Below are 24,521 nucleotides of genomic sequence, written 5' to 3'. Positions count from 1 at the left end.
GCAGGGGAAAATTCCAGAGAGCTTTCAAGATGCAACATTTCATATTGAGGCTTTTTCTTGTCCTGAATTTCAGCTTTCCCCTCCAGCCCTTGACTGCAGTTTTCTGGAGAGTGCTTTAGTGCAACTGAGAGCATCTCAAGAGCTGTTCTAAGTAATCACTTGCCACTGCCACAGTTTTGTGTCACTTCACAGGTATCCAAAAGACTCCTAAACGTGTGTTTCTGCCCCACTGAGTGCTCTCTTAAGATATGAAAGGAGATGGTTCTCTGATATATGACCAATAAAATAATTACAGATGGAATCATTTAACCAGCTCTTTCATGGGTTTTTGTTAGGTTAGACCAGCGCAGGCCTGAAAAATCCACATTGTTCATCATAATTCCCATCATTCCGCAGAAATGTGGGATTTTGCTACAACTACCTGAAAGTAATCCCAATGTCTTATGACATTTCTAACATTGCTTTTCTGCCAACCTGGCTTTCCCTCCACCATCCTTCATGGAAGAGGTATTCACATAACCTTTAATTCCCAAAACAGAGCCTTGTTCCTTTAAACCGCTAACAGGAATGCTGTTCTTTACCTACAAAAATCTCAGGAGCAGACTTGGGAAAATACAAACCTCTTTGGGAACAGCAGCAGCCAGTAGAAATTTTACTGGATCAAGCTGTTCCGTGAGCTCATCTAAGGTTCATGCGGTTATTCCTGGAGAACAGAACGGCCTTTCTGAAACACAAGATGCACTGCCCTGGCATTTTCCTCAGTGAAAGTTGCCTTCAGGTATTTTATGCTTAGAAATGTCAATTGATTTATTTCAGGCATGTTTAAAAGCTTGCTCTCAGGAACAAAGTGAAGTATTTTTTAAATTTACTTTTTCAGATTTCCAGAAAACTGAAAATTGATTTGTTCCTGCTACTTCCATTGGGAGTAAAACAGGGTTACAGCAAAAATACCCATCTGAGGAGAGAAACAGAGTAGAAAAGGGAACCTTAAGGACAAAGCAAAGAGCTGCAAATCAGAACACAACCTTCAGTTGTGTGGGTTGACATCCAGACTCTGGGGAGCTCAATTCATTAAAATAAATCCTAGTGTTCTCCACTGTAGAACTACATCACTTCACACTCAGCGAGGATCCAACCTTATACCTGTTGGGGGTTTTTTGAAGCCTCTCACTGAGTGTTCTAGAAAAATCAGTTCAGTTTTATTCCACGTCCTGGGGCTCTGTGCAAACAGCACAATTCTTCCTGTGCCTGATCTCCTAAGTTACTGACTGACCAATAGGACATCTTCAGAGAGGAGAGTGGGGCTTAATTAAGAGATTACTCTTGGGAGGATGTCAGTACAAATGAGGAATTGCAGAAATTCTGAAATGACAGCCCTTGCACATGTTTACCCATGTGTTTGGCTATTTTCACGGACCCAGGTGAGCAGCAGTACCCACAGAAAACCAGAACATGACCTCACAAATCAGGGGCTCAGATCAGCCCTAGATGTCTAGATGAGCCATCTCATCTTTGTAAAGTGATTTAAAATTAAATCTCTAATTTCAAGTGGACAAAGTCCTATCTGGGTGAGTTGTTACTGTACAATACCAACCTGCTTTGCTTCTGAACAAATACCAGCAAAAAAAAAAGCCTATAGGATTAGCCCTGATGACTTTTTTGTCTGATGCCTTGAACTCCTTGTTTGTCATTTGATAAGGAAATTTACGCAAAACTTTATCTTTTTGGGTGCTGGAAGGTTCGACCTCTTCAGGACGAAAAGGCCCAGAGTAACAACACATAATAAATAACTAATATCAAATTCATTTTTGGCAAGGGCAGCCCAGGTTTTGTAATCTTCTTCAGGCCAAATGGAAATGTACAAATGCCAGCTCGAGGGTTAATATTTTACAGGCACGGCTAGTAAAGGGTATATAAGCACATGCTCTCCTTTCAATCTTCCTAGCAGTTTTGAGCAGTTTTGCTCACATCATAATCCGTAACCATGAAGTGGTTAACGTTAATTTCATTTATTTTCCTCCTAAGTTCTGCCAGATCCAGGAACCTGCACAGAGCTGCACGAGATGCAGGTAAGAAAGGACTAATTAGTTGTCTTGGGAGTCTTTGTTCTATCAATTTAATGCCTTTAATGTAGTTTCACAAGTGAGAGTTGGGTATCTGCAGACAAATGGACAAGAAAGGTCGCCTCAGAGTGCAAGGCCTTTTGCTCTTAGGTGTAAAAGTTGGGTGAATGCTGAACTGTTGTGACAGTGTGGCCCGTGGTGCCCAGAATGTGCAGCACAGCCAGAGTGGCAGAGCATCACTGTTCTCTTTGCTTTCCTTCCTAGACCACAAGAGTCAGATTGCCCATCGCTACAATGACCTGAAGGAAGAGACATTTAAGGCAGTGTAAGTGAATGTTCAGCTTCCATTTTCTGCTTGTTTTTTTGTCTCTGTTGATATTGTACTGAAAAGGGAAACTAAGACACAGTATGAGCTCATGAGGAGTGTGGATGTCTCACTCAAACACTGAGTTAACCTCTTACTGTTACTGTGCAAAGCCTGTGAATATTCTAAGACCTGCACAAGTCATAATGACTTTCTTGCTCTCTGGGAAGAGAACTCCCTGCAAACCTTGGGAAAAACCTCTGTTCCTTATGTGAAAATAAAATAGGCGTGAGGAATACAGGTTTGATATCCTTAGAATGAAGAGAAATTATGCTGGATTGAGACATTGCCAGAAAGACCACAAACAAACCACTAGCCTCAAAAACCAAACCTGCAATTGGTTTTCTGAGGCAGTTCTGTGATTTTTGTTTCAAACTGGATTTGGGAAAGGCAGAGGGCTCTGACAGGAACATAAGTAGTGAGAGAAGGCAGCCTGAAGATTATAATTTGTAACAGTGGCCAAATCCAGTTTAGGTGATGGCATTTATGAATATGCTGGTAAAAGTGGCAGAAAACTCCAATCAACTGTCTTTTCTGGTTTATTCCTAGTCTATTATTCAGGATTCTGGTTCTGGGAAGTAAGGTTAAAAACATGTTCAGAAGGGAGGTGAAAAGAGGAAGGATGTGGGATCTGGCAGGATGCTCTTCCTGGTACCCTTTGTGCATGACATTCAAAAAACAAGTTTAAATCGAAGCACCTTTGAAAATGCTGACTGAGATGTTTCTCAGCTTCATATTCACAACTGTGTTTTGTATTTCAGTGCCATGATCACATTTGCCCAGTACCTGCAGAAGTGTTCCTACGATGGACTGTCTAAGCTGGTGAGGGATATTGTCGATTTGGCACACAAGTGCGTGGCCAACGAGGATGCTCCCGAGTGCACAAAGCCACTGGTAGGCACTGAATCCTTTGATGCTATGTTTCTCCTCGCCCTGTGCAGCTGCCAGGATCCCCCTTGCTGAGGATTTACACCTGAACCTTCCAGGTGTGGCTGCTGTCATTAGCCAGTGCTCAGCTTTTAGTGCTCAAACAAAGAACTTGGTTTTGTCGGGTTCCAAAACTCTGCCTTTCAGAAGTGCCTAAATGATCTGTGGGACCTTATATTGGAGACCAAACACCACACTTTGGCACATTAACTTTAGCATTGCCTGGAAGGAAGTGTTGGCAGTAAGTACAAAATCCCAGCTGTAAAGTACAGGCCTAATTCTAGGTATTAAAGTGACCCAAGTGTGTGGGTCACCTAGACATTGGTTCTCCCTAAAGGCTTCCCGAGTTGCTCATTATGTAGAATATCAAATCTTTCTTTGATTAATCTGAAAATCCCTTTTAGTTGGATTATGAGTAAAAGGAGATCATCATCTTGCACAGAGTATTTTAAATTATAATTAATGTTTTTTCAATAAAGCCTTGGAACAGTTTTGATAGCAGGTCACATAAACTAAAGCTTTATAAGATTCTGTGAAAAACAGTTAGATTATTTTTATTTATGGTCTAAATCTTAAACAGTAAAAACATATTTGCTATTCAACCTGGGTTTTCTTTTGCAGATAAATAGCAAATGCAACCCCCTGTCTGTAAACACTAATTCTGACCCTTGGCCTCTCCCTTACAGCCCACCATTTTCCTGGACAGAATCTGCCAAGTTGACCAGCTCCGTGACTCCTACGGTGACATGGCTGACTGCTGTGGGAAGGCTGATCCCGAGAGAAACCAGTGCTTCCTGTCCTTCAAAGTTCACCAGCCAGACTTCATTCCTCCATACGAGAGACCTGCTGCCGATGTGATTTGCACCCAGTACCAGGACAACCGGGTGGGACTGCTGGGAAAGTAAGGAAAATGACCACTTCTGCTTCCTTACATTTACCACATTTTCTCATTGCATGCAAGCTTTTCCATTCAGAATGGGGGTTAAGGGATCACATTTTATACATCTTGGGTGACTTTTCTTCCCCAAAACCCCTGAAAGCCCACAGCCTTTCAGCATTAATTTACTAACTTAGCTGCTCCAGCTTCCCACTGCCCTTGTTGTAATTGGCAAGAATGAAGAAAGATAACAGTACACAGAATAAAAATTGGCAGTAAAATCTTGGTGAAAGGGCCATAGATGAATTTTTCACAGTGAAAATCAGAATTTTCAAATATTTGGCAATGCATTTTTTAAAAAGCAGATGTACATCAAGCCAGGTGGCAGACAACATCAGGAGTTTACCCTTCCCTCACTGTTACTGAGTCCTGTGGGGTTTAGCAGAGCATTTCTGTAGGTTTTCTGTCAGGAAAGTAGGTTGCATTTCTAAACTGGGAAAAAAAGTTAGAGAAGCTGCATGAGATGTAAGGCTGTTTGCTGTTGTCATTGGAACACGGAACTTAGGTTTTCCTTTTCCTTCTAGTTTTGTCTACACTGTTGCAAGGAGAAACCCCTTCCTGCACGCCCCAGCAATCCTGGGTCTGGCTGCTGAGTATGAAAATGCCCTTAAAAGCTGTTGCCCAGAGAGTGATGTTGGTGCTTGCTTGGATGAAAAGGTACGGAAAATTTGTCTCTATGGATGAACACTAAGCCAGTGAGTGAGAGACAGGCAGGGTTTTGCTGTTCATGCACATCTTGGCATGAGGAACTTGCAGGGGCAGGTCAGGAGTGATCCTGTGCTTTGGATGCAATCAGTTGGATGTGACAATGTGCCCCCTGTCACCACAGGCATCTGTCATCAAGGAGAGAGCCAAGCTGATAGGGGTGCAGCAGCAGCACGGGTGCCGCATCCTCGAGAAGTACGGCGAGAGAACCTTCCAGGCAAAGTAAGTTCAAGTCACTTTTCACCTCTTTATAAAGAGTGGGCCTGTCAGCCTGAGAGTGAGGACGAGTGAAAAGCTCAGCTGTGGGAGTTGCAGAGCAATGAAATTGTCTCTGGAATGAATCCAGGAGATTCATTGTGTTGAATGATGGAATGTCACTCTGAACCAGAGATTCCATTGTGTTTAATCCATATTTGTTTCAAAGCTATGCCCCAATCCAATGCCCACAGCTTTTAATGATGGGCACATCACTAATGAGCAAAGTAGGTTGCTAGTTTGAATCTTAAGGCAATGAAAAAGTCAAATTTGGCAGAACCACAGTTGTTAAAAGATTAAGAAAAGCTTTTACAAATAAGAAGTGGATCCCCTGCTTGAGCACAGAGAACTGCTTCTGTGACCAGCTCGATACACTAACATTGGCTAGGATTACCTTGCAGATGTAGTCAGCTTTGATATAAAGGTTTAATCCATCCATGCCAAGTAATCTGGAGTGCTTTCCAATCACTCAAGAGTGGTGGGAAATTCTAGGGTGTGATTCTTACATAGGCAAGAACCACCAGAAACCTGTTTCTTTCTGGCTATTTTAAAGGAGCTCTGGTTTACTGGTGCAGCTGTCAATGCCTTTTTTTTAGCCACCCGAAATTAGATTAGAAGAATGAATATTTCATTGGAACAATCCACTTGCAAAGTTTCTGTTCCCCACACTGCTTTAAAACAAGGGTATATTTCTCCTTTTCTACCCAGCAAACTTGCTCGCTTAAGCCAGAAATACCCCAAGTCTCCATTTGCAGAAGTCGTCAAGATGGTCCACGATGTGAAGGATGTCTACAAAGAGTGCTGCGAAGGGGACATGGTCGAGTGTGTGGATGACTGGGTAAGCTCACTAGTTCAGGCAAATGCTTACATACTTGAAAAATGTTCAGAAAGATAATAAGTTGTGCAGGCATTCACAGTGCAGGGAACTCACACTTGTACTCAACGCTGCTGGAAGGTTCCTCAGGCACTGAAAAACTCAGGGTCAGCTCAGCTGTTACTGGAAGTAGGTTTTTGGCCCAGTTCTGGATCTAGCTCTTAAGGATCACGAGGGCAAGGAGCTGTTGCTTGCAGCAAACGTGTTTGGCTGAAATCAAAACATTTATCAGGGAGGTTGTTTGGTGGTATTTACTCCTTTAAATCAACCATAAGCAAAAGAAAAGGCAGCAGAGGCAAAAGGGCCACAGTTTTTTTTCCTGTCCTGTCAAGTACACTGCCATTAATCCAGCTTTCCTGTAGTGCCACTGAATACTAGAGAACAGATTAATAAATCTGTGCAATAGTGACATGATTTCACTATATCCTGGCTGACTGAAACGGGCCCACTTGAACCAGGTGGGGTCCAGTGCTCTGGGGTTTTATCATGTTTTGTCCTCTGCCAGAGCTGGGCATCTGACAGGACTGACAAGATCCATCAGGCATTCTTGTGCCAGAGCACTCAGTGACTTGCCTTGGCTTTCCAGAGTTTGGAGTCTCAGAGTTTCTAGGATCAGGGATGGAACCATTCACCCGGAGCCTGTGAACATCGTGTTCAGCGTAAACAGGACATGCTCATCCCTCTTGTACAGAGACAGCATTTCTTTAGGAAAGTGCTAAGTAAATAAGTGACCTGAATGAAAATGGAAGAGTCCAAAACAGAGAGAGGAGATTGATTAATTAATCTGTCTTTAAATTATTATTTTATAACTTGTCTGATACTATGTTTTAATTTTACAGTCAGAGCTCGTGAAGTCTTTGTGCTCTAAACAAGATGTTTTCTCAAGTAAACTCAAACCCTGCTGCGAGAAGCCAGTTGTGGAACGGACCAAGTGCATCATGGAAGCAGATTTTGATGAAAAGCCTGACAATCTTCCTTCACTGGTTGAAAAATACATTCAGGATAAGGAAGTGTGTAAAAGCTATGAGGCAGGCCACGATGCATTCCTGTCAGAGTAAGTAGTGCCAAGAGCATTCCAAGCTCATTGTCCACCCGAGTGGATCTCAGCTGAGGAACTCTCCCTGTCATTACTGTGTCATGCTTGATGAAAGCACCCCGTTGTTCAGGAGCTCTAATTCTGTCTGCTCGTGTGCCTTGCAGGTTTGTCTATGAATATTCACGGAGACACCCTGAGCTCTCCACAACAGTGATTCTGAGGGTTGCTAAGGGATATGAAACACTCCTGGATAAGTGCTGCAAGACAGACAACCCTGCTGAGTGCTACGCAAACGCTGTAAGTGCAAAAAGCTTTATTTGCAGATTACTAGAATGCTCACTTGGTACCTGCCATGGAACACTGGGGTTGAGAAGCTCCTATGGAAGAGCAGACAGAAAGCTTTGGAGTGTCTCATCCCAGGGGAAGTTAAGTGCTCTGATAGGACATGAAGCAGACCAGGGCCAATGGCAAGAACCCAGGGTTTTTCTCAAATCACAGCATGATACCTCTGTCTCTCAAAAGTGATTCTACTTGTCATGAAGGCAACAATTGATAGCTGAATTATTCTATGGGCTCCGTGGCCTTTACTGCTTATACATGGCTGCTCATGGATTGTGATGGGAATATGCAGGGCCAACTCACATAGAGACACCTAAACTTAGGTCTCCTAATCTTCAACTCAATCACACACAAGACACAGCACAAGTTGAGTCCCTGACAACTTTGGCTAACACATAGAAAGAGTTCCCCTCATGGCTGATAATCCTGTACTTGAAACATGTTACCTTGACTTAAATGAGCATAAAACCCCACTGCTTAGAAAGTGAGTCCAACAGATGATTAATGTAAATTAAATTTCAAAAATGTGTCTGCCGCCTTTAAGGGAATTTCTGTTAGAACTTAAGACCCCTAAGGGAATCAAGTCCCGCCTACACTATCCTGGCTATGCAGAAGTGATCAACCATGCAAAATGAGTATTTTGTAGTTAATAAGGTTTAGAAGAGGTGTTTGTATGACTTTTACCAACAAGTCCTGCTCTAATGTTACTAATATATTTGTGCTTGTTTGCAGGAAGAGGAACTGAACAAGCACATCAAGGAAACTCAGGAGCTTGTGAAGACAAACTGTGACCTTTACAATACCCATGGCGAGGCAGACTTCCTTAAAGGGTGAGGGCTTCCTGATAAATATTCTGGAGTGGAATCAACTATGCTGGCTACTTTGGGCAAATTGATTTGTCTTCAGAGGTTAGCTCTGCTCACATTTGAAGAATGCTCTACTGACAGTCATTTTGATTTGACTTTGTCAGAATTCTGGTCCGCTACACTAAGAAAATGCCCCAAGTATCAACGGACACCTTGCTTGAAATTGGGAAGAAAATGACAGCTGTGGGCACCAAGTGCTGCAGTCTGCCCGAGGAGAAGCGCCTGTCTTGTTCTGAGCACTACGTGAGTACATGGATTTATTCTTCTCCCTTCTCTTGGAGATTTCAGTTCTCAAAAATACTGAGTTCTGGTGAGAGAGCAAATGCAAAGTGATTTTTCATCAACACCACGCTAAGCATCTACCTAACAGAATTCCAAGTCTGTTCATTTTTCATGCATGTGAGAACCTCAATAGCTGTCTGATGGTAGCTTAGGAAAATTTTACCTAAACTTTGCTCTCCCTCAGAAAGCAAAAGTACATTCATAAAATCATAGAATCATGAGTCACAAAATATGAACCCATAGAATGGCCTAGGTTGAAAGGAACCTTAAAGATCATCGAGTTCCAGCCCCCTGCCATGGGCAGGAACATCTTCCACTGGACCATGTTGCTCAGAGCTCTGTGATTGAATCTGTGGCAGGTTGTATTTGGAAGAGCTAAATAGTTTCTTAAAAACCCCAGACTTAGTGGTTGTAGCCCAATGCCCAGACTGTTTGCAGATGAGAAGAGCCCAACTCCAGGAATATCTAGTTATTTTAAAATTTAAACCAATGCCATTTCCCAGCAGGTGTTAGATCCGACAGCTTCCACTTTCAGTGATGCTATTGTGACACAAACATCCCCTAGTTGTTCTGTTTCTGGGGAAAGTGTAACTCACTTTTGTCCTTTTCTTTTCAGCTGAGCATCGTGATTGAAAAAATGTGCAAGAAGCAGGAGAGCACACCCATAAATGACCAGGTTACACACTGCTGCAACGAGCTGTACTCTTACAAGAGACCATGTTTCACTGCCATGGGCGTAGACACCAAATATGTGCCTCCCCCGTTTGACCCAATGATGTTCAATTTTGATGACAAGCTGTGCAGCGCTCCTGCTGCCGAGCGGGAAGAAGGCCAGCTGAAGTAAGCTCCAAGAAATACCTTGTAGGAAAACTTGGGAAGCGTAGCTCTTTGCGGGGGTGCAGAAGGAAGCTACAAACACACTGGGGCTCCCCTAGTGGCAGAGGAAAGCAGATGGAACTATGTGTTTGCACTGACTGGTCAGTGTGTAACATTGTGCAGTTTGGAAGGGGCGAAATAGGGATTTTTCTTCAAATAAAATCAGTCTCTTAACTGGTGAGTTTCAGGTAGGTCCACTGCCAGGGGAAATCTGAAGATGTACTTAGATAAGACAACATACAGGTCATTTCCTTAAGTTTTTCCCCACCTGTAACTGTGTCAACACAAAACAAGACTGGGAGTTTGGAGTCACCAATAGGCACGGGCTCCTCTAGGCATGACCAAAAAAAACCCCTAAGTGAGCTGTACGTGGTTAGAATGGTGTCTTTTGAAATGGGGCACCCAGCTACAACAGGCAACATTAACTGTGTCTTGTGGCTTTGCTTCCAGATTGCTCGTCAACCTCATCAAGCGCAAGCCCCAGATGACAGAAGACCAAATAAAGACAATTGCTGGGGGTTTCACTTCCATGGTGGACAAGTGCTGCAAGGCAGCAGATATTGACACGTGCCTCGGGGAAGAGGTAATTCCTAGCTTCTTTTAAAAAAAAAAAAAAAAAAACCCCAACACAAAAAAACCCCCAACCCAAAAACACATACAGGAAACTGGAAACTGTGCACTAGGAAAGTAGTTCTGCAGACTGCTCTGGTCACTCATCCGTGTGCCCTTGCAATGCATGTGCAGAGCACAACATATATCTTGGCTGCACAGATTGTAGTCATTAAAGAATTTCACTGGAAAGGTTGTCTAAAGGTAATCTAGTCCAATCACCTGCTCAAAGCACATCTAAATCTTAGGTTAAATAAAGTTCTTCAGGGCCTTGTCAGAGGAGTTGAGTATTTACAAGCTAGAGTTGAAAAAGATCTCTTTAAATTTAAATATCCATTCAATTTAAACTCGACCTCTAGCATATGTAAACTTCTTTTTGTGCTGCAGATCCTTACAGAACTCTGGGATTACCAGTAAAAAGTGCATCTGCATCAATTATCAGAACTGCTTAGCAAATACAGATATATTGTCAGGGGGAGTTCAGCTGATTATGCCACAGGAAAAGTTTTATATGGAGCCATATTGCATTCCCAGGAAGTATAAGTGACAGTTTCCAATAGCACCCCTCATTGTCATGTAAGGCATAGAACTGTACTACTAATATCTTAAACTGCTTATTGATTGAATCATCTTTTATTTATATCCAAGTATTGCATAGGTAAACATAATAGGAAGACTCAGGACAGAATTATTTTGTTTCTAATCCACTCCAAAAGGTTCTTTTCTACCTTGGCAAAACTGAAAGATACCCAGCATCCAGGAGCACATAGATTATAGGGTCAGGAAGTACCATTAGAATTATCCTTTGAACCATACTTCAGGCACAAGTTTAAGTTTATAGCGGTTCCTGCTCTTGATTTCTCTCTCATAACTGTGTGTGTGTTCCTTTTTCTAGGGTGCAGCCCTAATAGTCCAGAGCAGAGCCATATTGGGAATTGGTGCTTAACCCAAGGTAGGTGACAGCAATAATGCACATTAGCTTTGTCTGTCTGCCCCTCGCCGCTCACCCTGCCATCCACCTAACTCCTCTAGCCCCAAAAAGCATCCAGCTTCCCTTTCACCACCACCTTTGCTTTCTCTGATGGGTGCTTACCACCTGCCATTGCACAGGACACAAAAAGTTGAAGTACTACCAGTATGCTGCCATTTTACCAAATACTCCTTTTTGTCTCTCCAATGTAGGTTGCCAGCGGGAAAAATATGAAGAAAAAAATCCCTTCTGTGTAACATCTCCCACCCCTTACCCTTTGTCCTTCAGTACTGAGTGAATATTTCATGAACCTTCTGGTTTTTGTCAAACTACGTGCTTTTCCAGAAACTTTTCAATTCCTTTACTTTGGAAAAAAAAAAGAAAAATAAAAGCTTTGTAAAACTGCATCTGCCCTTGTCTGTTGGTGACTACCATAAGGCAAAGCTCTGCAGTGCTCCCTACACCAAATCGTAGTTCTAAGTAGAATATATGGGCAAGGATTCCATAATCCAGATTTTTGTTTTGTTTATTGCTCTTGGAAAGTTTGTAAGAAAGAATACGAAAGGTGGTAAGACGTTTAGCCAGACTTTAATATTCTGATTCTACTACGGGTTGATTTTAGGCTTTACTTCATTATTCACACATTAATAGAAGGTTCAAAGGTACTGTTTAGTCTAAATAAATTTATTAACAAGGAGCTCTTATTAAAAAAAGGATTATTATTACATCAGCCACAAATTAAGTGTCTCTTCACTTTCAAGGAGTTGCAAACAGTACTGACTTTAAACACTTTTCATGTCTTAACTTGTTTTCCAAAAAAAAATGTAAAATTTTCTCCTGAAAAGCCCACCACCTCGATCATGTCCTTCATTGCAGGAAACTCCCAAGGGAGACATTTCCTGGTTCTATGCCACCAAAGCAGTGTGATTTTCTGGTACATATTTCTTGTCGGTCCATGAACACAACCCCCTCCCAAGTCTTCAACACTTTCACGGGGACTCTTGTAGTGCTAAAAGAGCCCTTTGTGTAACAAGGCATTTCACAAGGGCAGGTTTCTTGGCCTTGAAATCCTTTGTGCCTGGAGTTCCTGAACTGAGAGTGTTCTCCAGGCCATAGGATGAAATATTTAAGGAACTGGCTTGAAAATTGAACAGAAAGACTCATCAATCTTGTTACAGTTGAAAAGTTTGAACATTCAATCCCTTGGAGACAGTTACATGTTGGTTTAGAGAGCTGACGTGACCCCAAGGCATTCACAAACATCAAGATTCCAACTTTTGTGAATTTGAGGAAGAATCATTTGGCAGTTTCAGTTCAGCTTTTCCCCTTAGTTTAAAGGAGCACAAACAGTCCTTTTAAAGACCATTCTCATATTTAATTAATCCAAAAATGCGACAATCATTCCCTGCAGCTAAAACTAACTTACTCTAGGATGGTGAGGCTGTAGTGACATGGGACAAGTTAAACCTGTTGGTGGCAGGGCTTCAGGGAAGATTCTAGGGCACAAAAATCAGCACCAACCACACAAAAAACTTGGGTTTCTCATTAGATTTCCATCTGCTTCTCACACCATTCCACATCACAATTTACGTGCGCCCCTTCCCTTCCTGTCACAACTGGTGTGGCTTTTCAGCTGATCAATTCCAAATGCAAAGCAGGTTAAGGATTCCAGTCAGCTTTAGTAATTGAAAATATGTTTATAATTCATGTGTCTGTCATTTTACTGGCTCCAGAGAGATACAGAATTAACAGATTATTTCTTGGCTGCATTTATAGTTTATTGATGCTGAGAGAGCAATGTGTTACGAGAGTAGAATCAAATCAAATACCAATATACCAAAAATATATTCCCCTGGATCCCACCCCCATTTCTACACTCCATAGGAACTCAGCTATTCCCCTCGTGTGTCACAGTATCTTCCAGCTGCCGTAAAGACAGAGCTCTGCAGCCAAGCTGCAGCACTTGCAGTAGCATCTTAGGCCTCAGTGTTGACGTGGTTTGGAAAATTACTACTCAAGAGCTTTTGGGCCCATGCTGAGCAACAGTGCTCGTATTCCCAGGCTCTCTTTTGGGCTGATATTTTTTGTCCATCTGGGTTGGTTTCTAATGGAGTGACTTTCCTTTTTCCCCTGTAGAGTCAGAGTTGAGGAGGAGGAGGACTAAGCACACCTGCAGCTGTACCCAAACCTGCACAGGTACAGAGTGTTCTTTAACCGCTTCAGGGCTGCCCGATGGATTCCCTGCTCCTTCCTGCAGCCCCGCTCCCTGGGGCAGGCAGAGCCGGTCCCTGCCTCGCCCGCCCGTGCTGAGCCAGCAGGTCCCTGCAGCCCGGCCGTGTCCGTGCTGAGATAACGGGGCCGGGGCCGGGCTGAGATAACTTGTTTGGACACCCGGCCCGGCTCCTCCGGCCACACCGGCCCACCCCGGGGCCACACAGGCCAAGGACAGGCTGGAAATGTCACCCTTTGTACTTTGCCGTGTCCACTTGAGCTGCAGTCGGCCCACGGAGGGATTTGGAACCCAGATAAAAGCAGGGCTGTTCTGCTTAGGAGGTGAAGGGGAGGGTGGGGTGGGGGAGAAAGGTTTCAACCTGAGGAATTTCTTACTTCTGTGCCAGATGCTGTGGGTTCATTTTATGCTCCCACAATCAGTTGGCATCCAGGCTTTGCTCCCCAGCAAAGGGCGTGTTGTGTTGGTAACAAACACGTGGGGCTGCAGCCCCGACAACCAGCACTGCTTTAAAGCTTTCACACCTAAAATTGGGCTGCAGATCCCCCTCCCAACACCGAGAACCCCCCCAGGATCAATCCTTAATTCCTTCCTCCCTCTTAGGGATAATAACTACTTGGTTCCAGAGCCTCCAGAATGACATTTGTTGCACTGAAGGCGCTAAGTGGAAGGGCCTCTCCTGGAAGTGATCCTCACCTAAGGTAAGACAAGGTTATATGCAACGAAGCCATTTCCCTGTGTTGTGAAGGGAAGCATCCCACAGTGCAAAAGCAAACAGTCAATTCTCTTGATCAAGCCCTGCTGGCACCAACGCCACCTCATGAACTAGACTGGGACTTTAGCTCCCAAACAGAGGTATCAGTCCTCCAAGTCCAAATTAGGTATCAATTTTCTCTACTTTTTTTTACTGTCAAACATTTTTGCTACAGAAAAGATGCCCTCCTAGGCAAACCATAGCTGCTAGGGTGTTACTAGAGTGTTTCTTGTGTACTCTGTAGGAGAGGTGTATTTTGCTTTCCATGGTCTTGGAATTAAAAGGAAGAGAAGGAGGAGGGCATGGTGAAAATCTGAGTAGTGAAGCTCATGGGGTACATCTCTGTCCTTTGTCCTCTGACCAAATTGCACTTTAGACAAAACATCCCACACAGAGCAGTCCTCCTGGAACACCTGGCAATTTATTTCCAACGCTGGGGCCACGCCAAGCACCCAGTGTGCTTTCCACCCACATGCCACTGGCACAAAACATCTATCCAGTATGTCCTCAGAAGCCAGAAACAAATGGGATCGAGAGAAGCACGGTGAGAAAAGCAGTGAGGAAAGTTGTTTCATTCTCAGCCAAGTGACTCTGAGGAGCCAAAGGACAGAGGCATTTGCTGCCAGCTTACAGCAGCACGTGGGTGTGTGCAGCCTGGGCACGCTCCCTCTGGTACTGCCAGGGGTTATCCTGTCTCCTGGGCCACACCTTAGGTTTTGAGGTGCAGATTCAGCTACTGTCACACTGTCCGAAGTATCTGAAGGGAAAACCTTCCTCTCTCTTCCATAAGCTCCCAAGGAGACCCTAAAAGCTAAGCAGAAAACCCTGCTGCACCTCAGTAAGCCTCAAGTGGTAACAGTCCAGCCAAAGGAGTGGATTAGGCTGGATCTGACCCAAACTGCTACAGTGTGAGGAAGGTCAGTCCCGTGTATCCAGTAATACTGAATCTGTCCATGTACTTTCTGCACTTTGAAGGACAACGGCAATTTCTTAATGAGGAGCGAGCTCCCCATTGGATCTCATTCCTATTGCTGGCCACACTGCTTTCCAGTTAAGCACTCCACACATTTCCCTCCTGCAAATGAGTGTACACTGGACACAACCTGATTGCCATCCCAAGAGTGGCAAAGGTTTTCCAAGGAAAGTGAAAAGCATTTACCCATCTTGCTGAGCATGGAAAAGGATGCTGGAGACACTGAATTTTGAGGATTTAAATGGGTGTCCCACCCCTGGGAGTGTCGAAGGCCAGGGAGCAACCTGGTGGGGTGGTATGAGCAGAAAGGTGCCTCTGGGTGCCCTACCCACACTGTGAGTGCCCCCCCCTAGGGCCCTGGTCCCTGGCAGGGCTGAGGGGACACTGGTGCCACAGCTCTGGTGGAGTGCACAGAGGGGATCTGTCCTTCTGGATGATCAAGCACCACTGCCACTGCTGGGTACAGGTACAGTGTTGATTTGGAGTCAGATCCAAAGGTGCTTTACAGCTACAGCTGCCAGTTTGCGTGGCTGCAATGGGCAAGACAGAGCCTGCTGTGGTGTCACTGCTCACCTCAGGCTGTGTTTGGAAACGTGCTGGTACCTGCTCACGAGGAAGCTGATCCACAGACTTAGTGCCTGAGGTAAAAAACACTCTCCAGAGTAATCACCCCAACAAATGTATCAGATAGAAACGCGTACTTAGAAATAACCACTGCGATGCCAGCCAAGGTTTCATGTTTTAAACGTTCTGTCTCTCCCTCAAGTCCTCCTGGGAATGTAGGCCAGCACTGCACTGCAGAGATGGTGACACTGTTCCCTCCCACATTTTACAGGATAGCAACTCAGCCAAGCTGAGCTTGTACCATAGAGACTGCCAGGATAATTTGTATATGTCATTAACAAGTGTGACACTAATGCTAATTCTTCATTAGAAGAAAGGGGACAGGGAGGCTGATGTAACACAGGGAGGGATTCCTGGGCTACCGTGAGGACACTGAACACAACTGGGGTGCTCTGGAAAAGAGCAGGTATTGACCTGACGAGGCCTCAGACGGATGTGTGGCAAGAGGTCGGGGGTGGAGCTGGTACCTGAGTCACTGCCCATTCCCACACAAGTAGTCCCGGGGCTGCAGAGAAGAAGGGGGCTCCTGCCTGCTGCTCTCCCTGTCACTGCCCCGTTCCCTGGGAAAGTGCAGCTCTTGTCACTGCAGTGGAAAGGCGGGGAAAAGGCCGGGAGGGAAAGGCAGCCCAGCTCGGGGGTGCCCCTGCCTTCCTTCAGCTGCTGGGAAACGTGGCCGGGGGCCCTCAGAGACACTCGAGCTGAGGAGCTGCACCATTGCCAGAAGGAGTGGGCAGCGACGGGGCGAGGGCAGCTCCTGCGATGCCCAGCGGGAGGAATGAGCTGCGGTGAGCGCGGCCTCGGCTCCGCTGTCCTTATTTCACGGTCTTTGCTGCCATCTCGCGTCCTTTTGCTACGATTGCAGTCCCTGACAGCCTGGACGCGCTCGGGCTTTGTTGTCGCCGGGCAGGCCGCAGAATTTGCAGTGTTGAACCTGTCTCGTCTCGGATGGCTTGTTTCTCAGCCTTGAACGCTGGCTGCTGAGTGGTTCCCTGTCACTTGGAAGCTACGCGTTCTGTCCGTTTGTAAAAGTCACGTCCTTTCCCCACTGCCCCTTCCTTACAAAAGCTACAGCCCTTGTGTAAAGCTTAGCAAAGTCTCAGCAAGGTGAGCCAAAAGGCCAGGTTAGACTCGCCGCTTGGTGTAGCAGAAGCACAGACGTAACTGCGGCCTGAAACAATTCTCTCAGCTGCTTTCTGCAGCACACAACCTTTCACAGCCCCCTTTCAGTCTCTGCCCCCAAATGCTCCTGCAGTCCCTGAGACTGTTGGTTCCACGGTCTGCAGAGAAGCTCCTTTGGCCAGCAGGTAACACGGTTTGGGATCTTGGGGTCTTCTCTGGACCAGCGGGTTCACAGCTGAGCTGCAGTGTCTGTCATTGTGCCCGGTGATGTATCGGCCGAGCTCGGGAGTCAAATCACACAGGGACACCAGCTGTGGGTGCTGAGGCTGATCTAACTTTATTTTACAAAATGGAGGGGTTTATATGCAGATAAGGAAGGTTCTGGAAAAAGGGGATAGGTATATATGAACTTGGACAGGGCATTGGATAGGATTTAAGATTGATAATAGAGGGGATACATGCATCTTCAGGCAACTACTAGGTTCTTAATTGGGAAAACTAACTGCCTCTGACTGGACATTGGCCAGTCAGAGAAACCTACTCTCCCCAGCAAGAGAGAGAGCTCACAATCCAACAAACAGTCTGTATGTCTGATGCTGTCCGGCCTATATTGCCAGAAGCCATTTCTTTCCACCCTCCAAACTCCTCTTCCTCGTCCAGATTACTCCCAACAAGCAGGCAGTCCCGGAAGGCCCAGCCACGCGTGGCAGAGATTCCCAGAGCTGCCACGTGCCCGGCTGTCCCTGAGCCTGCTCTGGGCTGGGCACTGAAACGCTGCCGGGGCCTGTCCCTGCTGTGCAGGTCCCTGGGGCTGCGGGACACGCTGTCACACACCACACACGGCCACTGGGCCCTGCCAGCTCCTGCAGCCTGTGCTTCCCGAGTGCCAGGCGTTTTGGGGGCCGCCTGTCTCTGGGGATGGGCAGGAAACAGATTTCCTGGGACTGGGAGCAACACACGGCCTCGGCAAGGCAAGCAGATGGCCCGGCTTGGGGTCACCGTGTGCAATTCCACCTCCAGGTTTGCTGGACGCAGCAGCAGGTTCTTGTCAGCAGGTTCCCAGTATCCCTGAGCCCCATATCCATCAGCCCAAACGCTGCCCAGCTGCAGCTGTCAGCAGGAGGGTGGATTTCAGCCGCGAGGTGCCCCGTGGCGAGCGGGCAGGAGGCTGCGGTGTCAGCCGGCACGGCCCTCGGGACCCTCCCTGGGCCCGTGGCAGGAAGGGGCAGGTCCTGCTAACGTGGCCCTGCTCCCCCTTGGGCTGCGGGGCTGGGCCGGGGACAAACATCCAGCTCTCTCAGCACGGGCAATAGCGGAAGGAGGCCCCGTGGGCCCCGCTGGAATTAGAGCAGGTGCCCCCTCCGGGACTGACTGGCGGCCCCTCAGTCCCGGGGCTGAGTTTCCTCTCTCTGGGAAGGGCCGGGATTGTGATGGGTCTCTCCTCTTGCTGATTCCTCTGCAGGCTCCGGAGGGGCACCCAGCCCCTGGCAGGGGCCACGCTGGGCTCGTTTCTGCTGCGCTGTGTGGGAAGCTGTGCCTGTCAGAGCCACGGGGACCTGCCTGGAGCCGTGCAGGGGACAGGGACGATCCCTGATGGAGGTAAAGGAGCCCCTTTTGCCTGTGGCTCTGAGCTTCCATCTCAGCTGCTGCAGTGCCCCGTGGGCAGCTGGGCCGGGCTGGAGGGGCACACGTGGTGTGCAGAGCCCCGGCTTTGTCCCATCCCGGTGCAGGCGGCCCCAGTGGGACCTCTCAGCCTGGTGACACGGGCCCTGCCGGGATAAACCCGGCTCCTTGCGGGACCAGGCAGTGCCAGCCCAGCCCCCAGACTGCCCAGTCGCTCCCCATTTCCCAGCTGGGCGCCCTCCCCTCCTTCTCTCCGGCGGGAACAGATCGCTCCCCTGAGTTTTGCTGCCATTCTTTTCACGGAGAGGCTTGGATCCTCCAGGAGGAAGGGGTTTCCCAGCTCGGAACTGTTGCCTGCCAGGGCCTCGCTTCCCACGTCTCCTGCGTGCCAGGGATCCTGCCTTTCCCCTCTCTCCTGGTGCCCCTTGCAGGTGGCCCTGCCACGCTGCCCTGACACAGGGACGCAGTCAGACTGGGGACACTGATGAGGGCTGGGGACACTGCTGAGGGCTGGGACACTGCTGAGGGCTGGGATCACTGATGTGTTTGGGGACACTGATGTGTTTGGGGACACTGATGTGCATGGGGTCACTGATGTGTTTGGGGACACTGATGTGTTTGGGGACACTGATGTGCATGGGGTCACTGATGAGGGCTGGGACACTGATGTGCTTGGGGACACTGCTGAGGGCTGGGATCACTGATGTGCTTGGGGACACTGATGTGTTTGGGGACACTGCTGAGGGCTGGGATCACTGATGTGCTTGGGGACACTGCTGAGGGCTGGGATCACTGATGTGCTTGGGGACACTGCTGAGGGCTGGGATCACTGATGTGCCTGGAGCGCAGGGAAGGGGTAACGCTCCAGTATTACTTTGTTGTGCGCCGGCCAATGAGATTTGTTTTCCCCTGCAGCCCGTGTTTACTTTGGTGTGGGTGGGCCGGGCTGTGTTTCTGTGTCAGTGCCAGCTCCAGCACAGCTGTGGCTGCTGCAGTGCCGGGGCGGGGCCGGTGAGGAGGTGCCGGTGCCGGTAACGAGCAGCAGGTGCAGGGCGGGCGGGGCCCGGAACGAGCAGCAGGTGCCGGGCGGGCCGGGGCGGGGCCGGGGCGGGGCCGGGGCCAGAAAAGCCTCGGCCGTGGCAGGGCCGCTCCTTTCTCAGGTCTGGGCTTCTTTGTGGGGTCTCCGCTCCACGCGGGGGCAGCGGCGGCGGAGCCCGGAGCAGGTGAGGGGCCGCGGGGCCGGGAGCCCTGCCGGGCTTGGGGCCGGAGCCTCCGGGGCGCACAGAGGCGGCCCCGGGCCGAGGCTGTGCCGGGACGGGTCGGGCAGCGGCGGCGGCGGCGGGACCGAGTGCCGGGAGCCGCTCGGGCTGGGCAGGGACGGGCAGCGGCTGCCGCGGCCGCCGGGGCTTGCCCCGGGCGGGGTCTGGGGGCTCCGAGGGGCTTTCTCTCGGGGAGCGGGCGGGAGGTTCCCGTGGGGGGTTCGGGGCTCGCTGCGGCCGGAGGGCTTCGGGGGCGGCGGGGCACGTTGGGCTGGACACAGGCGTGGTGCTCCGTGCCCGGCCGGGCTGTTCCCAGGCAGGGCTCCCTGGGGGGCTGCGGCTCTTTGTGTGTGTGCAGGTGCAATAAACGTGAATAAAGTGCTCCCCCCCGTCTGCCGGCGCGGCCCCACAGAGACACGGGACGGGCCCCTCCTGCACGGAGGGCCCTCCAGCACAGTTCCCAAGCACTTCCCGCCGACTGGACCCGGGCCCTGGGTGGGGGGTGGGCAGCGCTCCCTCCCAGCCCCCAGCATCACATCACATCACACGCGGGGTCCCGGGCAGGGATGCAGAGCGGGGTTGAACTCCAAGTGCTGTGTTTTGGGTGCTTGGAAACGTTGTGAACTGGGGTGGGTTTGGAGCCCAGAAAGGGACTCAGTGCTGCATTTTCCACGGTTGAAAATGGAGACCAAGTCCTGTGTTTTGGGGCCTGAAAGTGGAAGCTAAGTCTTGTGTTTTCATGTTTTGAGAACAGAGACTGAGGGTTGCACTTTTGGGCCTTGAAAACAAGCTCTGGGAAGGATTTGGGGTCCCACCAGCACAGCCCTATGTTTGTGAAACTGCAAAAATGACTAAGTCCCACCTATATGGCCTTGGAAATGCAGGTTAAGTCCTGCAGTTCCTGCCTTTGAAATTTTGGTTAAGTCCCACCTATTCAGCCTTGGAAATGCAGGTTAAGTCCTGCAGTTCCTGCCTTTGAAATTTTGGTTAAGTCCCACAGTTTCCCCTTGAGCTCCAAAAATGACTAAGTCCCACTTATTCAGCCTTGGAAATGCAGGTTAAGTCCTGCAGTTCCTGCCTTTGAAATTTTGGTTAAGTCCCACAGTTTCCCCTTGGAAATGCAGGTTAAGTCCTGCAGTTCCTGCCTTGGAAATTTTGGTTAAGTCCCACAGTTTCCCCTTGGAAATGCAGGTTAAGTCCTGCAGTTTCCCAGCTCTGAGAAAGAAACCCAACTAAGTGCTGTGCTTCTGGGGCTCCAAAGCAGAGGGTGGGCAAGGCTTTTCTGAAGCTCAGAAAAAAACTAAGTCCATCACTTTTCCAACTTGGAAATTTGAGGATTTAGCCTCAGGGTTGCCTTTCTGGGCCTCAGAAAAGTCCCTCAGGGCCTTGTTTTGGAGGCTGGAAGCAGCGGCTCAGCCGGCTGTTTCCAGCCCCCCAAAACAGAGGCCGGGGCTGGGCTGACTTTGGTGGGAGGGCTGGGTGGCATAAGGACCCCCTCCGGAGGAGGGGGTTCCGGGAGGGGGGAGGGCTGGGCATGAGGACCCCCTCCCAGGGAGGGGGTCCGGGGTTGCGTGGACCCCCTCCGGAGGGGGGGGTCCGGTCGCGTTGTTCCCCAAACTCCGGGACGCCGGCATGCACCAGGCCGATTTAAGCGTTCGAGATAGTCTCTGGAGCGAAAGGCACTTCCCAGCCCTTTTTCCAGTCCAACTCTTTATTTGTACAAACACCGGAATAGCTACAATATTGAGACAATTATGACAGCTCATATTCATATACACTCGATGACAGTGAGTGATTTACAACTTGGCCAGAAGCCCAAATCGCTCCAAGCACCTGGAGCTTTAACTGGCTTGCAACAAGAAGCAACATTTAATAAGCCAGAGCTGGAATCCACTGGAGCATCTCGGAGCCAGAGCTGGAACCCACTGGAGCATCTCGGAGCCAGAGCTGGAATCCACTGGAGCATCTCGGAGCCAGAGCTGGAACCAACTGGAGCAGCCATCAACTGGAGCACCTTGGAGCTAGAGCTGGAATGAACTGGAGCATCTCGGAGCCACAGCTGGAATCAATTGGAGCAGCCTGGAAGCACCTGGAGCACTGCACAGCCACAGCTGGAACCTGAAGAAGCTGACTGGGGCATCACCTGAAAGTGAAACAACAGAAGGAATTGCAATCACCTGAGTCTCCAAGCATCCCGAGCAGTAGGACAGGGGAGGGTCCAGCAGCAGGAGCTGTACGAAGCAGGAACACTCTTGTCCAGATTGGCCGGTGGCTGGAACAGCTGCGTGGCTGGAGTGTCCGTGAGCTGGAGCTGGAACAGGCCTGTGTGAGGGAGAGCTGAGCTTACCTGCAGCTGCAGCAGGAAGGAGGGACTGCTGGCAGGGAGATCTGGTGGCTGGAGCTGCGATTGCTGCGCTCTGGACTCCCGGCAGGCGCAGGCAGGGCTGTCCCTGTTCAGGAGCTGGGAGCAGCAGGGAGCACAGCCTCTTCCCTCAGGGATTCAGGTCACAGCACGTGCCCCTCTCTGCGTGGAGGTCTCTCCCGGAGCCGTTCCAAGAGCAGGCGGCAGGAGGGGCCCCCCAGATCTCGCGGGGCAGGTGGGAGCAGCGGCATCTCCTGTGCATCTGCGGAAAGGGAGGCAATGCTCAGTCAGAGCTGCCGGGGCTGGCACAGCCCCAGAACCCACAGGACGTGCCCGTCCCCCCGGCAGGACTGGGGGAGCCCCAGGCTGTGCTGTGTCCCCTGAGAAACGTGTCTGAGCAAGCCCTGGAGCTGAACACGAGCTGAGCCTCAACCCGCCACAGCAAACACACACAGCTGGGCCGGGCCAGCACCAAACAGCAAATGCAGCTGCAGCAAAGCCACGAGGGGTCCAATCCTGCCACAGCCCCCAGCACAGACCCCCCAGCCCGTGTCAAAGCACTCACCCGACACTCCCTCCCGTGTCACCTCTCCCGGGGCTCTGCTGTGTCCTGGCCGGGCTCGTCCTCTCCCGCTGCTGTGCTGAGCCGGGCTGGCCCGGGCAGGGCTGCCGGGAACGAGGCACGGCGAGTTTGGAGACTGCAACAACCGGGAAACCTTTCCGCTGGCTGACCCGCAGGTGGCTGCGGTTGCCCCGTGCTCGGGGGGAGCCCCATCCTCGGGGGCTCTGGCCGGCAGCCCCGGGCAGTTCCCGCGGAGCTCAACCTGTGCAAAGACGGTGGGAAAACACTCGCGTACGCGACACCGAGGGCCGGGCGCGTTCCCCGCCGCGCCGCGCGTCCCTCCGGGAGAGGCCCCGGCCCGGGGGCAGCCGAGCTCCCGGCACAGCCCAGGGGCGGCCGCTCCAGCCCCCCCGGCCGGAGCCGCGGCCGCAGCCGGGACGGCCCGAGCCGAGCTCCGCGCCCTCCGTCCCGCGGGGGCCCGAAGGTCTCGCCGCACACGCGGCCCTGCCGGGCACCGACACCCGGGCTCGCGGCACCCGCAGCCGGCAGCTCGGCCCCTCTCCGCACAGCCCCGGCACTCACCTGCTCCTCCCGGACCCGGCACACCAAAGCTCCCGCCGGGGCCCCACTGGCGCTCGGGAAAAGGGCCGCGGGAACGCAGTGCGCGTGCCCGGGGCGGGGCTGCAGCCGATCGGGAACACCTGCGGTGCAGGGGCTGCAGCGCCGCCTGGTGGGCTCCGAGCGGTGCCGCGGGCGGTGCGAGTCGCGAGGGCGCCGCCTGGCGAGTTCCAACCGGTACTGCAGGGGCGGGAATGGGATCCCAACAGGTACTGCGGCCGGGGGACGTCCCCAAGGCTCTCCCTGTGAAATTCCGCCCGATCCTATTCCTGCTGAGCATAGCCCACCCGTCCTCTACCCCAGCCCAGCGCTGCCCGCGTGCCGCCTGCAGGAGCAGAGCAGCAGAGCCTGACGCACCAGGGAAAAGCCAAGAGCTTCCTCCTGCCCGGGGAAGCTGTTGCTGCACGTGCTGCGAGGGACATGCCTCGTTTCTCCTCTTTGCTGAGGGGCCCTGAGCCAGAGAGCGGACTTGGTCTGGACCATGGAAATAATTGCCCACCCTGTATCCCAAACAGACCCCTTCACCTCCCTGACCTGCAGGGAGAGCACACCCACTCCGTATCAGGTGCTGGCAGGTCACAGTGGCCAAGAGGTGACATGAGAGCTCCAAGGTTGTGTCCTTGGTCTGTCAGGACACATGTGGTGACCACACGTTGCCAAGAACAGACCTCATGTAGCTGCACTTCGGGACTTGTTGGCTGTGAGGCCTGCAGGGCACCCCCTGATCCTTGGTGCCCTGCTATGCCATAAATTAGTTTTTCTAATTTCTAGTTTTTTCGCTGTATTTCTCCCCATGAAATGCAAACATCCAGCAATAAGCTGCATCGCAAAGGGATCTGTGAAACCACAGGACTCTAACGGGGCACTTCCCCAAGTGGGCACTGCCAAGGGAACAGGCAAGGCCTCAGCAGCACAGAGCAGGTCGCTGCTTTGTCACATCCCTCATCTGCCCTGGCATTTCCTCACATTTTACTCCCACTACGGGCCTAAAAATTGGCTCTGGTGATGATAAAAGGTGCTTTTTAACAACTTTAAAGATGCGAGACTTTGTGGCACAACTAAAACCAGGCCCCAGCCAACCCTGTTTGGTTTTAGATCCCATGATGTCCTGCCCTCCCCCTCGGCCCCAGAGAACACAAGTCTACACCATTTACCTCACAAGTCAAGGCCCCAAGGCCTGAATGCTGCGGGCCCCCAGCAGCAGCCCAGGGGATCGAGCTCCTTCGGGCATCTTTGGTGCCAGCAGATCTTGTAGCTGTCGAGGCTGCTCCTCTGAGGACTTTTTGGTAACTCT

The 24,521-nt window shown here is 50.2% G+C and overlaps 1 protein-coding gene and 2 long non-coding RNA genes across 3 annotated transcripts; 2 read left to right on the top strand and 1 right to left on the bottom strand.

Annotated features, from left to right (window-relative positions):
- The first annotated feature begins 1,903 nt into the window (after positions 1-1,903).
- Positions 1,904-11,510, top strand: ALB (albumin). The gene is made up of 15 exons (XM_050320621.1): positions 1,904-2,069; positions 2,328-2,388; positions 3,189-3,321; positions 4,041-4,255; positions 4,816-4,948; positions 5,121-5,218; positions 5,960-6,089; positions 6,965-7,179; positions 7,326-7,458; positions 8,233-8,330; positions 8,471-8,609; positions 9,265-9,488; positions 9,975-10,107; positions 11,029-11,085; positions 11,316-11,510. The coding sequence occupies exons 1-14, from the start codon at positions 1,985-1,987 to the stop codon at positions 11,077-11,079; spliced, it is 1,848 nt and encodes a 615-aa protein (XP_050176578.1). The 5' UTR covers positions 1,904-1,984; the 3' UTR covers positions 11,080-11,085; positions 11,316-11,510.
- A 1,183-nt stretch (positions 11,511-12,693) lies between these two features.
- LOC126642755 (uncharacterized) lies at positions 12,694-18,403 on the top strand. The gene is made up of 3 exons (XR_007629525.1): positions 12,694-13,299; positions 13,937-14,034; positions 18,266-18,403. It is a non-coding gene; the product is annotated as an uncharacterized LOC126642755 (long non-coding RNA).
- Positions 18,404-21,378: 2,975 nt separating this feature from the next.
- Positions 21,379-22,821, bottom strand: LOC126642753 (uncharacterized). Its single transcript, XR_007629523.1, has 2 exons — positions 22,613-22,821; positions 21,379-21,828 (listed from the first exon to the last, which is right to left on the bottom strand). It is a non-coding gene; the product is annotated as an uncharacterized LOC126642753 (long non-coding RNA).
- Between the last annotated feature and the right edge of the window lie 1,700 nt (positions 22,822-24,521).

The sequence above is a fragment of the Myiozetetes cayanensis genome, unplaced genomic scaffold, assembly GCF_022539395.1.
Source record: "Myiozetetes cayanensis isolate MyiCay16 unplaced genomic scaffold, myiCay2020 scf24, whole genome shotgun sequence".
In the NCBI taxonomy this organism is placed as follows: domain Eukaryota; kingdom Metazoa; phylum Chordata; class Aves; order Passeriformes; family Tyrannidae; genus Myiozetetes; species Myiozetetes cayanensis.
The sequence above is the reverse complement of the archived record's forward strand: the minus strand, read 5'-3'. Positions and strand labels throughout refer to the sequence as shown.

What these genes read in the sequence shown, in the direction of transcription:
- ALB (XM_050320621.1), top strand. Translation starts at nt 1,985, where the DNA reads ATGAAGTGGTTAACGTTAATTTCATTTATTTTCCTCCTAAGTTCTGCC. An exon ending in GAAGAGACATTTAAGGCAGT is followed by an intron (nt 2,389 to 3,188) that starts GTAAGTGAATGT and finishes TTTGTATTTCAG; the next exon opens with TGCCATGATCACATTTGCCC. An exon ending in GAGGCAGACTTCCTTAAAGG is followed by an intron (nt 8,331 to 8,470) that starts GTGAGGGCTTCC and finishes TGACTTTGTCAG; the next exon opens with AATTCTGGTCCGCTACACTA.